This window comes from Ochotona curzoniae, unplaced genomic scaffold, assembly GCF_017591425.1.
Source record: "Ochotona curzoniae isolate NIBS_2020 unplaced genomic scaffold, NIBS_Ocur_1.0 contig_4645, whole genome shotgun sequence".
Lineage (NCBI taxonomy): Eukaryota > Metazoa > Chordata > Mammalia > Lagomorpha > Ochotonidae > Ochotona > Ochotona curzoniae.
In genome coordinates this window covers 1,005,594-1,024,002 of record NW_024466353.1, presented here as the reverse complement: position 1 = coordinate 1,024,002, position 18,409 = coordinate 1,005,594, and the positions used below count along the sequence as shown (strand labels likewise).

At 39.5% G+C, this 18,409-nt stretch overlaps 1 protein-coding gene across 4 annotated transcripts in view; it reads left to right on the top strand.

The window, feature by feature from the left end:
* Nucleotides 1-18,409, top strand: part of ITPR2 (inositol 1,4,5-trisphosphate receptor type 2) — a 400,740-nt gene that overhangs the window by 316,153 nt on the left and 66,178 nt on the right. For all 4 annotated transcript variants that reach the window (XM_040987441.1, XM_040987440.1, XM_040987442.1 and 1 more), the window contains 3 exons: nt 4,208-4,400; nt 6,738-6,863; nt 15,632-15,807. In XM_040987441.1, the coding sequence (XP_040843375.1) occupies nt 4,208-4,400; nt 6,738-6,863; nt 15,632-15,807 (495 nt within the window). The remainder of the gene's footprint in view (nt 1-4,207; nt 4,401-6,737; nt 6,864-15,631; nt 15,808-18,409) is intronic.

The window sequence follows — 18,409 nt, the reverse complement described above, 5'->3', positions numbered from 1 at the left end:
GAGGTCCCAAGGAAAGTCCCAGAAGCCAAAGAATAGAGTTAGGGAAACAGAGGAGTTCAGGGAATAGCAGGGGGATGGTAGGCCAGAGCGTAGTCTGGTTCCTACCTATGAGTCATGAGGCTTCTGTCTGACATGGCTGTTTTTATTACACCAGTGTGAAGAGAGTTCCTGTAGAAGCAGGCATTTAGTGAATGTTCTTTGAACATTAGGCTTTATTAACTCAGACATAGAACAGATGATTCTGTATGGCCAGTGTATGAATAAAGAGCCAAGGAGACAGGTACTGGAAACAGCAGTTAATTGGCTCCTAAGAAATTTCAGGATCCCTTTCACAGAGAAGGCCGCTATTAAAAATCGCATAGATGAAGATATTGATCAGTTGATTGATTGATTTAATTTGAGTGGCTGGAGTCAGGCACAGAGGACATGTTTCGATTCATTAGTTCAGTCCCGAAGTACAGCTGCCAGTCCTGAGCAGCAGCCAGGAGCCATCCAGGTCTCCCAGGTGAGTGGCAGGAATGCAGTTCCAGTGCAGTACGCTCACTGCCTCCCAAGGTCTGCATCAGCAGGATGTCAGAATGAGAAGCAGATGCCAACATCTTAACTGATAAGTTAAATACCTTCCCCAGAATATATTAAAGATTGAATACAATTTCCTCTTTACGTAAGACCAAGCAGGATGATTTCAATTAAAAAATTAGTGAGTGAAGGGAAGCTGTCCAGGAACGTAGGATTGGGGTGACTGTTTTCAAAGGAGCAGTCTGGCTGCTGTGTGAACAAGTTGGCAAAGAAAACTGGCAGAAGCTGTGGATAGTTCAAATAGGATGATTAGAAATGTTAGTGTTGAGGAAACTTGATTGAATAATCTGTGCACATACATGTAAGTATATAGATATATGTATGTATATACACAGAGGGAGAGAGTACTAGCAGTGTTGAGATTGGATTTCACATGTAGGTCAGGAATTTGGTGTGGAAAGGCACTGGTTTGAACAAGTAACAACCCACTTTTCCTGGTGACACACCCACCACATGCTTGTCCTTTGTCTATTCAGTGTTACAAAGACAACGACAAAAATAGCTGCAGCAGCAGGAGCTGAGCCAATCCAAAGCCAGGAGCCAGGTGTTTCTGCACATCCCCATGTGGGTGCAAGGGGTCAGAGCCATCCTTCACTGCTTTCCCAGCCATAAGGAGGGAGCTGGATGGAAAGTGAAGCCACTGGGGTACAAACTGATGAGAAGAGGAGGAGCATACTTAATAAGTGGAGGCATTTTTGTTGGCATTTTCAGAAAAGGGAGGCTGAAAATGAGGGGTCCACCTTCTTTTTGTCCTGTTATGTCCTTGGCCAGTGGTCATGACAGTTGTGAATGGTAGTGACACTGGCAAAATTATTTTAAGTGTGGAGGAGTCTTGAAATCCACTTGATGTCACATTGGCAGCCACCTTGGTTCTGTCCTGTTTGAACCTATTGACTTGTGGAGGAACTTGTGTCCTAAAGGCATCCTGTTCTTAGAGGAAAACAGTGTTGGGGTGAAGATAGAGACTTAACTAGGTTGTGCAGCCATCACTTTAGGTGCTTTGTGCTAGAGTGGGAATCCCATGAGTGAAGAGTTTGGTAGTTAAAAGATAGAAGATGACTTGTTCACTCATGGACAGATTGAATTTGAGGTGTCTAGATATCCATGAAGTTGAAGATCAAAGTCTAGGCTTCAGAGTTGGGCCGCTGCTCTAAATTTTCCTTGGGAAGCCAGCCAATTGCGGTGCTTGTCTCCAAACCCACTGCTGTGACCTGCTCAGAGAAGCCACATCGTCTTCCTCCTGGCACTCATTCATTCCACCCCACAATGCTTTGGTAGTGGTTTTGTCATTAGTTGAATCCTGATCACACTGCGATGGTGTCAACCTCATATGTCACCTGTCAGCCTTTTGAGGCAGGAGATCTCGATCATCTTTGTCTTTCCATGACAGAATAGTGCTCAGAAAACAACCCCAAAAGTTAACTTTGTTGAGAAGAGTTTGTGTTTCGTTGGTAGATTTAGAGAGTCTGGAAAACAGAAGGGGCTTTGTGTTTCCTTGCCCTTCCAGGAAACAGATGTCCCTTAATACCCTTCCTCCTTGAAAAAGTCTCTCAGCAGTGGAGATCTCACTTGTTCCAGAGAAGACTGTTCCAATTTTGAGCTCTAACAATTCAACAGTTTTAGTTTTCCCTAACTAGATAATTCACAGGAACTCCCTTTAATGTTTGCTCAGTGTTGCCCCTTGAACCTGATAGCTTGGCTATAGTATTTGTTTAGGGTTTCTGTCATTTGTTGCTTTGACCTCTCCAAACCCCTTCACATAATTGGACAAATTCTTGCTGAATCAGTGTATAGCAAAATGATCCATTTTTGGCTTTTTTTACAGTTAATATGTTTTTTATTTCCTTCAGTAATCTCTCTAGTTCGCCAACACACTTTGTAAAATGTGAGGGCCAGAATCACACATTTCAGAAAGTGAATTGCTTGGCTTGTAGCTGATCTTTAAGACATCAGTTATTTACACAGAGAGTGTCACTGTTTGATGGAGTCAATCATATTTTCCCTTGTCTGGTTGCCTCCCATATCGATATGTCCAGTTGTTGTGTGTACACTTGATTTGAAAAAGAAAAGTTTATGCACGAATTTTTGTTTTCCACTACCAAATCTCATCTTGTTTGTTTTATGATAACATTCAAGGATATGGTTTGAATTGTATATAATATATTATTTAGGATACCTTCAGTTACAAATGTAACAGAATACCAGATTAACCATTGTTTGAGCAGTAAAAAAAAATATGTATTATGTTATTGGATTTCTGGAGGTGCAGGCGGTTCTATAATTATTTGGTGACTCAGTGATATCTTCAAACAGACAGACCTGACCAGCCTTTCTGCTGGATTCCCTGGCAAGCTGGCAATAGTCTGTTTCATGGTTGCAAGGTGGCTGCCAGAGTTTTAAGCTTTGCACCCTCAATTCAACCTTTTGTCCTAAACATCAAGAAAGAAAATGCAGGCTCGTTCTGTTATTATTATTTTTTTAATCTCCTGTGGTTCTCTTTCTTTATTGGAAAGTACAATATTTCCTAGAAGCCCCATGCAGACTTTTCTTTATGCCTTTTTTTCTGGAACTTGGTCACCACCACAGCAGTCAATGCTAGAGAGAATTAGAATTGCCACCTTGAGTTAGATCAGTGTTATTCTCCCAGGGACAGGACACAGTGTATACAGAAGAACCTTGAAGTTGAGGTGCCAGGAATCCTGTTACATAGTGAAGCTATATGACAGTGGTTTTGTTGTTGTTTTTGCTAAATAGTCAAGTGTACCAAATTTTAAAAGGTCAAACTAATGAATATTTACGTATATTCATACATATGTTAAAATTAATGTTTTGGGGCCAATGTGACAACTAATTGGCTAATCCTCAATGTGCCGTATGGGTACTGTTTTGTGTGCCAGTTGCTCTATTTCCCATCTAAGTCCCTGCTTATGGCCTGGGAAGGCAACAAAGGATGGCCCAACCTTAAGCTCCGTTCCCCTCCCATGCCGTGGGATACCTGGAGGAGGCTCCTGCCTTCTGGCTTTGGATCAACTCAGCTTTGGCTGTTGCAGCTACTTGGGGGAGTGAATCAGTGGATGGATATTTTTTCTCTGTCCCTCCTTTCTGTAAATCTACCTTTCCAATAAAATAAGTAAAGCTTAAAAATGAAAATGTATGTTTTATCTTGCCATGAGTAGGAGAGCGTTTTGTTGACATAAAGCACCATTCTCTGTAGAACTCAGGATGTGTGATACTGAAGGAAAGTCATTTGTTCTCTAGCAGCCCCTTTTAAGGACTGACGGGCTCAGCATGTGCATGGATGCTGAGGCTGCCTTGCCAGTCACCTGCTTGACTGCCCTTGTTCTCTGTTGTGCTTTACAAAAATTAAAATGACAAAAGCTTAATAATAACCCACAAAAAATGAAAGAAATTCATTTATTTATTATTGATTGTGTGTTTATAACCTGTTTATTTATTTTAACGAGAAAACGTAAAGCAGTACAATGAAGGACTTTTAGATATTTCAGATCAGCACATTTCTTCATAATAATTCATAAAATATCATTCATGAGCTCATATATAAAACAGGAGATAGTCCAAGGCTGAGGTGTGCAGAAGACTAAGAACAAACATGAATTACCATTTTCAGATTGTTCGGCACGATAGGACCATGGAGCAGATCGTTTTTCCTGTCCCCAACATATGTGAATATCTCACGCGCGAGTCCAAGTGCCGTGTGTACAATACGACCGAAAGGGATGAGCAAGGAAGCAAAGTAAATGACTTTTTCCAGCAAACGGAAGACCTCTACAATGAAATGAAGTGGCAGAAGAAAATCAGGAGTAAGTATTGCAAACTGAAGCAGTTCATTTTGTGTACTATGGTGGATAAATGGGAATTTTTTTAAATGCAGGATGGCAATTCAGTTAAATCCTTTATTAATTTCTGATTAGCCTGATGTTTCTGCAGCCCCTTTTATATGTAAGAGTTTGAGCTCAGTGTTTGGCCAGAGCAGAGGCACCTGAGCTTTAATGAAAGCGGAGAGCTGTTAGACTGGCCTGTACTGATGATACTATATTTTCAGAAATGTTGTGAAATGCAAGGTTGCAGCTGTACCAGCTGGTGAGCAGTTGCAGGTCTGAAATCTGAGAATAACCACACCTGGCTTCGACAATGACCAGAGTGGAGCAACACTGGCACCCACACGCTCTTCCTCTGTTGTCCTGAGACTGAAGGGATTGTTTCTATGGGAGTCATTCTTTCAGTGTTATCTCTGCATCCCCAAACACCATTTCATCACATGTGTTCAAATAAAATAATGTTAAAAAGTTGCACAAAGTAGTGTAGCTCAGTTCCCTTTAAGTGCTGGATTTTAATAGGTAAAATTTAAAAGGGCATGCACTCAATTTTCCCAAATAATGCATAGCGTAAGATTATAGCAGAAAGTGAAACAGAGAACTTGTTGATCTGACTTTTGAGAAGTTGCCCTGACAAGCAGGCATGCTTTCTTGATACATCTATTCAATAGCATTTCATCTTTGTAGGAATATTAATGGTTATAACTTATGGATTTGAGTAGAGCTTGAAAAACACTCCCTTTAGATAGAAGATTGTGACATGAATTTCCAGCATCTCTTAGCAGAAAGTTTGAAAAGAATCAAGAAAGAAATTACTTTCTCTTAACATTTTACCTTGTAGAACTTATGGAACTCAGTAAAATCTTTTGGGGTGTCCAACATACATATGAAGACTCATAAATCTTATTTGTAACATTTGGACAACATGCATTTTTCTCCTTGACAAAAAAAAAAAAGTAAATTGAATAATGAACTAGCTAGCAGCGTAGGTTCTGTGCTTTTGTGATCATTTTTCAGACTATCAATACATCTTAAATGGTTTCCAATGTGTGTTTTAATTTAAAATCTTTAAGACAGCCTCTATTAAGAGGCTAAAGAATCTAATTTGCTTGGCAGAATTGTAATTAAGCACTTACTAGAAATGGATGCATCAACACCTTCTAAATTTGTCTTAACATTCTTATTTGAAAGCAAGGACTCCTGATTTATGAGTGATGAGAATGTAGATATCATATGTGACCTGCCAGTTAGTGACCTGTCATGGCTCATCATAGCATATTCTATGGTGGAGATACTGTTCCCAAGAGAAGGATAAGAAGATATGTGGAAGGGAAGAACAATTTATACATGATGGCAATGCTAGATTGCAGTTCACAGATTTTGTCTGACAAGTTGATCATTTCCTTTTGAAAACTAACATTTTGTCCCTCCAATTAGCTGCAATATTTTAATCCCGATTTTAAGATGGGCCAAGTTAGAGAATGGACAAGACCTGATAGAGCTATATGGGTACCCAGGGCAGAATAATTATTTAGGCTTCCATTAAACCTTATATGCCTTTAATATCTGCTCAGTTTCTTAGGAGAGGTGGGGAGAATTGATTTTCAGTTCAACTCTCTTCAGTAGATGTGTTCACTAGTTCATTTCTGTTGGCAGACTGAGTTCCTTTTCTGAAACTACTTAGCAAAACTGTTTATCCTGCTTGTGGACAGTTCTTATCATGGCTTTTATCTCCTTCTGTTTCAAACCCAACAAGTCACTCAGAAGTGTAAGGTTTAAAATGTACATAATATAAAGTACTAGTTAACAGTAAAGTCGCACTATACCACAGTATGAAGTTTCAGAGTTTCAGGTAACTGGAATCCTGTTGTAGGAATTGTCATTACAATTGTGTACAAGATAGAGGGTTTGTGTTTTCATTTGACTTTAAGACATAAGAGTGGGGCCTGTTGGTCAATAATACCAAATTGCATAGTGATGGATGTCATTCCATTTAGAAAGGACCTCAAGCATATGTTGAATGCCTCCCCCTAGAGGAAATGGAATCAAATTTGTTAACTACCTTTTGCAGTTATGGAGTTTCCTTTCTATGATCATTTAGGTGTAAAGTAGCTAATGGATGAAAAAAAATGAATTAAATAGAAAACTCCCTTATGGTTCTGATTATTTTTACTAGACCATCTATAACCAATCATCTTAACTTTTTAAATGTGGTTTTTGCAGTAGTTCACAAATGCATTTAGGAAAACATGCCAGTAAAGCTCATGTTTTGAAACGGTGATTTATTTTCTGTCCTGTCTCCGTGCCCTTCCTGCTTCCTAGATAACCCTGCCCTGTTCTGGTTCTCGAGGCACATCTCTCTTTGGGGCAGTATTTCCTTCAACCTGGCCGTATTCATCAACCTGGCTGTGGCGCTCTTCTATCCATTTGGGGATGATGGAGACGAAGGCAAGTGCTTGTCTTTACTTTAATCATATAGACCTGAAAATTCCAAGACTGATAACTCCAAATATGTTCCTTAACTGTTTAGAACTTCTACATGAGAATAATTTAACTCTTATTGAATACATTTCTCTATATTCATTGCAAGGTGAATATGATAGAAAGTGGACAAAGCATAAAATTGGTGAATACAAATGTTATTTTTTTAAAAGTTTGTGCACAGAATACTATTAGTATGTCTTCATATACTGACACATAAAGCATGGAAAAAAATTGATGATTTCTGCCTCATGATTATGGCAAAAGCAATGCATATGGTATCACCTAAATTACTTGAGAAGTTTTTTGTACAGATACTGTAATTACCTTCAATAGAGGCATTTACATTTTATTCACTTGGCTTTCTGACTTGAGCAAAGTCTCCATGGTAAGCATGTATGTAACTTAAGAAACAATTCTAATTTTATAAAAATACAAAGTTGAATATTTATAGCCTCAGGCTTCAGTAATGTCCAAAGTACTACAAACATCTAGTAACAGACAATTGAGAGTGTTGACTATTAAATTAATATTGTTAAGGGATTCATGCATGAGCCTTCATAAAAGGAAAGACAAGAGGAATGCTATTTCCAGTGAAATAGGAGATACTGGAGAAATAACTGGAAGGATGGAACTTTAGGAAATAACCTAAGTTTGGCGATTGCTGGGGAACATACATTTCAGGCTTCAGATTTAGTTTGAAATGGGTGTGGAAAATATGAAGGAAACCAGTAATAACCATGAGATGCTTTTAAGCTTCATCTGTACATAAGATTATTGTGACAATTTACTGGGATACTGTAGGTAACACATTTAGGAAAGTGTCTGGGAAGTGTTTGATACAGTTTAATTGCTGTTGTTGCTAATATAAGTAAATATTCATACTACTGAAACAAACCTAATAGATGGTCTGGTGAGCGCAACCAATTTATGAACTTTTTCAAATGAGCACGAGAATCAGTGCAAGTCCAAGAGTGATTTTGTATTGAACAAGTCCATCACAGATCACATCAATGTCAAGGTTCTAACCTTTAGCTGCAGTCTGCGTGCTTATGACTAAAGGATGCTCTTTTGGAATCCATGTGAATGATAAAATAGAGTGGTTGCGTCAGTTAGATAACAGTGAAAAACATAGCAAATGTTTAGTTAGCCTTTGTGTTCCAAGAAGTGGAAACAGCTTTCTCCTTCCTGAGTTTCAGTTCCTTTAGTGTTTAACTCTTGGCACACAAAGAAGTTACTGTTGTAAGGAGAGGAGTCCAGACCAAAATGATAAATGAGTCTAATTTGCACAACGATCACGGGGAAGGAATGGTAGAGTCCCGGCTAAGAGAAGCACAGTCTTAGAGATGGATGCCATTCTGGAACTCCTCAAACATTGCACCTTCACTTGACAGATGAAGGCATAGAAGCTCAGAGAGGCTTGAATAATGACACAGCTCAGGGTGGAAGGCTGGCCCTCTGTGAGCAGCCCAGGGATCTTTCCATGGATGACTGGATGAGTGCTGCATTCCTGGGTTCCATTCCATGACTTCCCTTGCTGGATGAGCAGAAAGGAGTCTAATTTCTGCAGGCACTTGTTGTGCATGATGCAGTGTTATCGAGAAATGTCACAGTTGCTCTTTGCTCATGCAGGAAAAAACAAAACACTTGCTACACACTTAATAGATGTAATAATAAGATCTATGATAACAACAACTGATGCTGTTTATCATTTCAGTTTGGCTCATAACACATATAATGTTACTACATCTACCTGACAAACCTGTATAAAAAATGCTTCATTTTTATGGATGGATGCAGAAGCAGAGGGTTAAGATTTACCTAGCGATTGAGGCATTGAATCCAGAAATAAGTAAATACTTTATACAAGTAATCTTACCAGGTATTCTTAAATGCATCTGATTCTGGAACAAGGACTTGAAGCCACATTTGTAAGACAGTTTCAAGGTAGGCTCCAGGTTCAGTCAGAAATAGTGTGGACAAACAGGAGACCAGAAGACACGGTGCCCATTGAAGTGCACATGTTGACCCTGCAGATGGGACAGACTGGGAAGGCATCAACATAACACTCAAGGTGAAGGTTCACTATCAGTCTGTCCAGATCAGAATGGAGAACACGAGCTGCCATTTTGTTAATTCCAAAATGATTCTGGGTTATGTGACAACAGCTCTGGATGAGTGGTTTTACTTATAACTTCTTGAATAAGACTGAAATCTTGTTGGAATTAGGTCATTCTCTGTATCATAGTCACACGTTAGGCATAGCTAGGAAGCTAAGCCAAGGCCGAAGCACATTTGGCTATCAGAACTGTCTGCAGAAGGGAAATTCTGGGCTGCTTATGAAAATCCTGATGCTGGATTGGATCAAACAAGTGGAATGGCTACTCTCCAGGAACACTTTGAAGTGATTTAGACAGATTAGTTGACTCTTAAGGTTTGTCTGACAAGTGATCAACTAATGATGTAGGTATGTCATAGAGCACAATATCCAACCAGAAAGGTCTCCCAGTGGCCAGATTGAAAAAAGTTTGGAGAAAAATAACTGACAGTAACATATGGTAGCCCTTAGAATGAAATATGATTGTAGATGCTCATATTAATAATGAAAAAGAGAGCTCTTTCTTTTAATAATGTTCCAGTTAATAAAATGCAGAAAGTAGAATGAGGTTGAACCACACCATTGGGCAAACAGCCTCAGGAGTAAGAATTACTGCTGTGACTTGTTTTTCTCTTGGGTCATGTTGCTTTGCAAGCTCCAGATGCTCTCTGTTCTCATACAAGGAAATATCAAGAAGGAGTTTTCAGTTTGTATAGGCATAAAAAATGGTGTATACAGAATGAATTCCACTTTAAAAAATCCAGTATTTTCACTCTCACTCCATTTCCCTGGTACCACCTGTGCCATTGCTGGGGCAGCCTCATGGTAAGTGCCTATTTCCCACTGTTCTGTGCACCATATCTGCCTGGGCTCCTAGAAATCCTCTGCCCTGCAGTCTTCCACATCCCCAAGACCCGGAGGCTCTGTCACGGGCTCTGAGTGCATTGTGCCCAAAGCCAGTGGCCACAGCTGAAGAAGTGGAAGAGAGACACAGTGTGATCTTCAACTGGAGCCAAAATAGCTGTCACCTACCAAAGCCACCCTCAACCAGAACCTAACCTGTCAAACCAGTAGCCAACATCTTCAGGAAAAAGCCATTTCCTGCAAGTGGCACCTTATAAAATGGGTGAAAACAACTGACAATGCCAGCTTTGAAAATTTTGTCATAGGAGCACAAAGCAGAAAAAAAGCAAGATAACATGACACCCCCAAAGAACACAATAACTCTAGCAAAAGACCCCAAAGGATACATCATTGATGAAATGCCTGATAAAGGAGTCAAAACAGTGGTTACAAGGAAACTCAGAATCAAGAGAATACAGAAAGTTCAGAGAAATAAAAAAAAATGAGAAACTCCTTGAAGAGATAAAGCTTATAAAGCAGTATCAAATGAAGTATTGCAATGAGGAATTTTTAAGTCACAAAAAAAAAAAAAATTGAAAGCCTCAACAGCAGGCTGTATTCATCAGAAAAAATACTCTGTGAACTGGAAAGCATTTCTGAAGAGATGCTCGCAGGCAAAACAGAGGAAAGAATGAAAACAGTCAGCTTCTGGAACTCGCAATACGCCAAGAAATGAACAAATTCATGGGTTTCAGAGTCCAAGGAGGCAAAAAGAAGGGGAAGAGCATAGAAAAGCCTGTTCAGTGAAACAATTGTTGGAAAACTCCTTGATTTGGAAGCATGTGGACATCTAGGTACAGGAGACCTGTAGGACCACTAATAGACCAGAATAGATCCTGATCATGACACATTATAGTCAAACTGTGAAACGTACAAGACAGAGAAGAGAGACAGACAGACAGACGAGAGAGAAGGAAGAAAGATCTAAAATGCTGCAATAGAAGGGCATTACTTTGGAGTTGGTATTGTGGCACAGAAAGATAAGCGACTTCTTAACAACTCCAGCAGCTCATATCAGAGAGCCAGTTTAATTCCCAGCTGCACTATTCATGATCCAACTCCCTGATAATGCACCTTGGAAAAAGCATCCCAAAAATGACCCAAATGTGTGGGTCCCTGGCAGCCATATTGGAGACTCAGATGGAGTTGTTAGCATTTGCCTTGGTCTGGCCCATCTCTGTCTGGCTTGGCCATTTGGTAATGAACCAGCAGATGGAAAATCAATGCTCACTTGAGCTCGCTATCTTTTTCCTGCTAAATAACTCTTAAAACAAAAAGCAAAAAACTCCAAATCATTTGTAAGTAAATACTCATTAGATTAACAGCATTTTTCTCAGCAGAAACTTCACAAACTGCAAGGAAATAGAATGACCAACTCCAAGTTCTGGAAAGAGACAACTGCCAATCCGGAATAGCACACCCAAGAAATCTATCCTTAAACTTTTTCTTTTTTTTTTATTTTTTCATTGGAAAGGCAGATATACAGAGAGGAGAGACAGAGAGGAAGATCTTCCGTCCGATGATTCACTCCCCAAGTGAGCGCAACGGTCGATGCTATGCCGATCCGAAGCCAGGAGCCTCTTCCAGGTCTCCCACGCGGGTGCAGGGTCCCAAAGCTTTGGGCTGTCCTCGACTGCTTTCCCAGGCCACAAGCAGGGAGCTGGAAGGGAAGTGGAGCTACTGGGATTAGAACCGGCGCCCATATGGGATCCCGGGCGTGCAAGGAGAGGACCTTAACCTCTTGCGCCACCGCGACGGGCCCCTTAAACTTTTTTTGTTCTTTATAGTCCGTCACCACCAGATGGTCTTACCCAAGGTACTTAAGGCAGTCCTACATCCAGAAGTGAGACTAACATCACGAGAATGCGTGGGAGTATAAAATCCAATAGGAGAGCAAGTACAGTAAGGACAAATGAAAATGTAACCGTATTAATTAAACCACCAAATCAAAATTAAATAGTAGAAGAGGAAGAACAAAACAAAGGATTTTCAAAATAGAATAAAATGACAATAATAATTTGCTCTTTATTAATAATAACCTTGATGGTAAACGAAATCTCCTAATTAAAAGACACGAAGTAATTGGATTAAAGAAAACAAGACCCATGGGACCAATATTATGACACAGTAGGCTAAGCTTCCACCTCTAGTGCCAGCATTCTAAATGGGAACAGGTCTGTGTTCTGGCCACTCTACTTGCCATTCACCTGCCTGTTAATAATCTGGAAAAACTGCAGAGGGTGGCCCAAGTGCTTGGGCCTCTGTGCACCCACATGAGAGACTCAGAATAAGCTCCTGGCTCCTGACCTCGAACTGGTGCACCTCCATCTGTTTATGAAGTGAACCAGTGAATGGAAGAACGAGCTCTCTCCTTATATCTGTAATCCAGCTGCCTTTGAAATAAAAAAATAAAATAAATCTTTAAAAGAAAAAAAAAATGAAGATCCTTCTGTGTCTACCTATAAGAAATTAATTTCACCAGTAAGATTATGCAAGATTTATAGTAAATAGACATTTATCCCATGCAGACAGAAACCACAAGCACACATGAGTAGCTATTTCTATATCATACAAAGCAGATTTTGGGGGGGAAAGCTGTCAAATGAGACAGGTAAGGTCTCTATGTAATTATCAAGGGATCAGTTCAGCAAGAAGATGCCGGTTATACATGTGTACCTATCCAGTGCTGGGAGATCTTGGTGTTATTAGATCCAAAGGGAGACAGGGCTGTTGAACACTGCAGTTATCAATGGACAAATCATTCAGCTATAAAATCAATGAATACAGGTTAAACTATACTGTGGCTAAGAGGGGGCCTAAGAAGACATTCATACATTGCTTCATCCAACAGCTGTGTCATATAAATTATTTCTATTAGAACATGGAACACTTTTATTTAAAACAGACCATATATTAGGCCACAGAACGAATCTTAACAGATATGAAAAAACTAAAATCATGTGAGGGTACACTGAGAAGTTCAAGGAAAAGTGAACTTGAAAAGTAAGTTATTTTGATGTAAAAAAATGTATATTTCACAGAAAACATTTCATGATATGCATTACCATGAACTTTCTAAGGATATCATGTATGTTTTGTAACCACAATGAAATTAAGTTGGAAAAAAGCAACAAAACAGACTTGAGGAATTACATACATTTGTGGAGACTGAATATGATTTTGGGCAATGATATATTAAAGAAACCAAAAAAAAAAATTTAATAAAAGTTGAAGGTTGCCATGTCAGCCGCCTCTGGCCTGGGTTTCAGTAGGTAAAAGCACACTAGCCAGGGGTTGGGGGGAAGACAATCAATGAAAAAGTAGCAGGCGACCTTAAATTCCGTTCTTTTTTCCCTCAAGTGCTTTGTGTTCAAGAAAATAAGTTCTTCAAGGTGATTTCCATTCACTCAAAGAAACAGTCACTAATGGAAGGACACAGACCCCGTGCTAAGCTTAAAGACGCAAAGATTGGTCAAACTGCCCCGTGTCCTCGTCCTGGAGGAGTCAGCGGTCTGGTTAGGTAGCCAGGGAGTGAGTACGGCATGCCACTGCAGGCCACCTGAGGATTTATGGATGGAGGTAGGGGAAGCAGAGGAGCTTTTTGAGGCCACGTGGGAGGTAGAAAAAAAGAGAGAGATTGGAAAGAAACAGCATGCTCCATAAAGGAAACTATAAACAAGCCAGCAGGAGGTAGATAGCGAGTTCCATTATGTGAATGGAATTGAAGTTTCCAATTTTGCTGTGTCAATTTTCTTTTATAAAGGATAAACTTTATACGTTCTAAGATTTAAAAATATAGAGGGTATATGCTGGGGAAAAAATTTTTTTCCCGTTGTAATTTGTTTCTAGAATATTGATACATATATAAGCTATTAAAGGGAGAAAGCAATTAATGGGCAGTTACTCTCTTTGAAAATCTGTGCCTCTTCAGCAGTTTGTTGGAGAGATTTCCATCTTTTTTTTTTTTTAAGCACTGAATCCTAAAGCAGATAATTACAAGATGAGAAGTGTTGATTCATAGCTATTTTAAATAGCGTTGTAGTTTGCTGATACTAAAAGTGTATATTGAATATTAAACTGTGAAAGATTATGCTGTCCACTGGGTTTTATTTTCACAGAGGGATCAAACACCAACTTTGTAGTGCATGGTTATAATTTTTGATAATCCAGAGGAAATCTTCGCCAGTTGGATGCTATGTGGCTTAACTTACCAGGCTCAGTGAGGCCATCTAAGTCAAACCTGGGACTTGTAGAAGAATGTCCCACTGAGACATTATTGGTGAATCGCCGTGGAGAGTCACATGACTGGCCATTGAACAACTTTAGTTCAGTGTATCTTGGAAATGTTGGCGGTTGCAGTATAGTGAATTTCCAACTAAGGAGTTTGTGCCCGGAGACAGTTACTCCAGGTGAACTCACAGACTGTTTTTCTTTGTGCCCTTAATAACAAGTGTGCATTGGATGCTGCATGTCAGGCCCTGTGTGAGGCCAAGATGGCCCTCCCTGGGCTGATATTCGGTTTGGGTTCCAAGTCCTGGTCAGCATGGAGGAGGCCAGGGCTACCAATTTGTTTCTGGCTGTTTAGGATTACTGAAATTAAAACTGCTTGTAGTAGGTTATATTTTGCTAGAAATAAAGCTTGTGAAAGCCACCATTAGCATAAACACGAGTAGGAGATCCATTTTGTTAGCCAAGCTGGTGGACAGGAATTGGAGTTAGCTTTGGATGTCACATTAGTAAGTCATATAAATAACAGGGAGAGGTGTGCTGGAAGAATCAGAAGTCCTGTAGAGTATTTGCCAAAGGAGATATTGGGAAGTCTCCATTAAGTTACTCGCCCCTGACTGTGTCACCCCACAGACACGTGTTTGAGATCCCAGGCTGATCCAACCAGCAAGGAATGTGGCCCCCAGTCCACTTCCGCAAATGCAGTGCTGCGTGACCTTCAGCCAGGAATTTCTTGAACCACATGCTAGGGCAAATGTCAGTGAATCCTACTTCTTCTTAACGGAAAGTTATTTTTAGTCCTCTTTTATGGAGAGTTTCAAGCAGATTACATTTTTAATGGAGATCAATATTGAAACAATTGAAACCTTTATTTTCTGATCATGAAAAACTTTAAAACTTGATCTGGCCTTGAAATATACATTTTCATGCATAGCCATCTATATAAATGCATATATATAAACATATTTAACAGCTAAATATTTAGCATATTCAACAGCTAAAGCGTGTATCTATTTTGTAAAGACTAGGTAGTCAACATTGCAGGATTCTTCAGAGAATTATATAATGTGGAAACTGGGTAATAACAGATTCAGACATGGTATGAGTCTGAGGCAGAAAAACCTGATCTCTAGTGATTTAGCCATGCTGTTGATGTCCATTAATCATAAATTGTGAATTAAGGTTTTCCATTGAGATATACCTATCAAAAGTATTTAGCAGGTTCCTTCCCCGTGGGAGAAAGTTGAGTAATTTCTAGACTTAATGGAAGGAGCATTAACTGGTAAGTATTGAAGTAGCCCGAAATTAATCACAGACTTTCTGGAAATTTAATAATGAGTAATGTGTTCCAAGACATTTCCTGAAAGTATACCTTAGTTTTGTTTTGAAATTCAGTGCATCACAGCTGGACTTGGGTTCAAATATGAAGATGAGGAACAAGTATTTTTTTTTTACATATTTTAGTTTCAATCTCAGTAAAAATGAAAACTGCTTTCACATTTTGCAGGTACACTTTCTCCATTGTTCTCCATCCTGCTTTGGATCGCAGTTGCCATCTGCACCTCTATGCTGTTTTTCTTCTCCAAGCCTGTCGGTATTCGGCCATTTCTTGTATCAGTAATGCTACGATCCATATATACGATCGGTCTTGGGCCTACATTAATACTTCTTGGTGCAGCTAATGTAAGTATTTACTGTCATTGAATCGGTTAAAAGTGCTTTAAATCTAAATATATAGAATTATATGCTGTAATTCCTGCATACATGCTGAATTCTTTTATAACATTTATTTATTTTTATGGAAAGGCAGAGAATAGATACAGAAAGATTTTCTGTCTGCTGATTCACTTCCCAAGTGGCCACAGCAGCCAGAGCTGAACCAATCCAAAGATAGGAGCCAGGAGCTTCCTCTGGGTCTCCCACGCGGGTGCAGGGTCCCAAGGCTTTAGGCTGTCCTCTCCTGCTTTCCCAGGCCACAAGCAGAAAGCTGGATGGGAAGCAGGGCTGCCGGAATTAGAACTGGTCCACATGAGATCCTGGCACATTCAAGGTGAGGTCTTTAACCACTATGCTTCCGCACCAGCCCCACATGCTGAATTTTAATTTGTTTTGAATCTGAATTAACTGGAGGATAATTTATAGATTCTTTTTGTGAGAGAAAGAAGAAAAACTGGCAAATAGCAAGTTGATATATTTTAAAGAAGATAATATTTGGGGCCTGATCCACTTGTGCCATCAATTTAATGCAATCCAGCTTTGAACAAAAGCAGCAGTAGTTTCCCTGTTTAGTATCAACTGCATCCCACTCTGAGACTTTGTTCTGCAGAGCAGTAACATGCCCTACAGGTCCTAGGTTCCAAGTTCAAAAAACAAGAGAAGTCGGTATTGGTTGTTCACTTCATAGTGGTGAATTCTTATTTAATTTTCAAAAAATTGTACTCATTTGAAAGGCAAAATGACAGAGACAACCAGAAAGGCAGAGAAAGAGAGCTTGCATCTGCTGTTTCCTCCCTCCCAAGTAGCTGCAATCGCTGAGGCTGACCAGGCCAAAGCCAGGAGACAGAAACTCCGTCTGGGTCTCTCCCACGGGTGGCTGGGATCCAAACACTTCGGCTGTCATCTCCTGTTTCCCAGGTGCCTTGGCAGGAGCCAGGATTGGAGGCCAGAGTCTGACATCTCAGGGGGCAGCTGAACCCACTGCACCACAACAGAGACCCTGTTTCTAGCAGAAATTTTTATAATGATAAGAACTGAAATACCTTGTTCATTTCAGAATTTTAATCCCATCTATCTTTCTTCGATATGTGAATGTTGCCGATCGTTTCCCTGCATAGATTTTTATTATTCAATCTACAATTAGAGATCAGGAGATGGCCTATAATACTTTGTCTTAAATATTATCCTAAAAATCATTCTAGTTTTTGATTTTATCTTTATAGAGCTTACTTGTGTGTATTAATAAATGATAGTGTGTAACTTGAGTTAAATAGCATACATTTAAACAGAAGTCATTCAACAATTTAAAGCATAAACTATAAAATATTAGTTGACCCAGACCCTCTGTTTTTCATCATTTGCATGGGAATGTAAACTTGCATCTACAGCAATAACTTGTACATATTTCCTTGTTTTTAAATAATGACTTTGTATAATAGAAACCCGCTCTTGAAAGTAACTATAAAGATTTTCCTGATAATTTAGCTATATTTGATAGCAGTGTAAATACTAGTGATGAAACACCATGTGAAGACTTCCTCTTTGACTTTATTGAAATGGTGCACAAGATGATGAGAGAGCTGACAGCATCGATTATTGAGAATAGGTGATCAGCAGGGGAGAGTTTAGACAAAATTTGGCCTTCTCCATTGTTGTGTTGTTGACTTGGGTGATTCATTTTATCTGTAATGATTGGGATTTCAGGAAGTTCAAGGGATAAGTTTCCAACCTTGCAACTTTCACATCTGCATCAAAGTAATATGTTGCTACCTGTGCTATTTAAAACCTTTCTGTAACTGATTTTTCCATACCTATCCAAAAAAGAAAAAAAAAAAGTAGTGTTGCAATGAGCCACCTATTTTCCCAAAGTTGGATTAGACATTGGCCTACAAAGATGTATCCTAAAGAACTCGGAATACATTAGGAAGAGTAAGCTGTGTGATTCTTTTCCGAGTTACTGAAGGGCAAGACTGACTTTAGTATAAAAGCAATGTAGTTACCCTAGATCCAGACAGATAGCATTAACTAAGTAACTGTCGCATTGTGAGTCATTATCCAAATCACTGTGACTGTCACCTTAGTCTCGGCATCCATTTTCATGTTCCATAATTCTACCACAAAATGCATCATTAAATATAGCCTGTATATAAATATGCTACATACTCAGAGGTCTAATAAACACCTCAGAATGGTAAGTGAATAATTACCACACATATAGCTTAGAAAATAGATAACACATATTTTAACCCAGATGCATAAGTGTATTTATATTTTCCTTGCCTATGAAGTAAGTTAAATGCAAAAATAATTCAGTGTCTTAATTGTGTAAAATAATACTCAGGAGGTTGGCTGCAGTTGGCTCCCTATGGGTCCAGTTTATTTCTTGGCTGCTCCACTTCTGAGCTACCTCCCTGCTAGTGGCCTTGGGGAAAGCAGCAGAACGTGGCCCAAGGCCTTGGGTTGCTGCCACCAATGTGGTAGAATGGGAAGAAGCTCCAGGCCTGTCTGCCATCTGGGCAGTGAATCAGTAGATGGAATCAGTCTCCCTCTGTCTTCCTCTGTCCTTCTC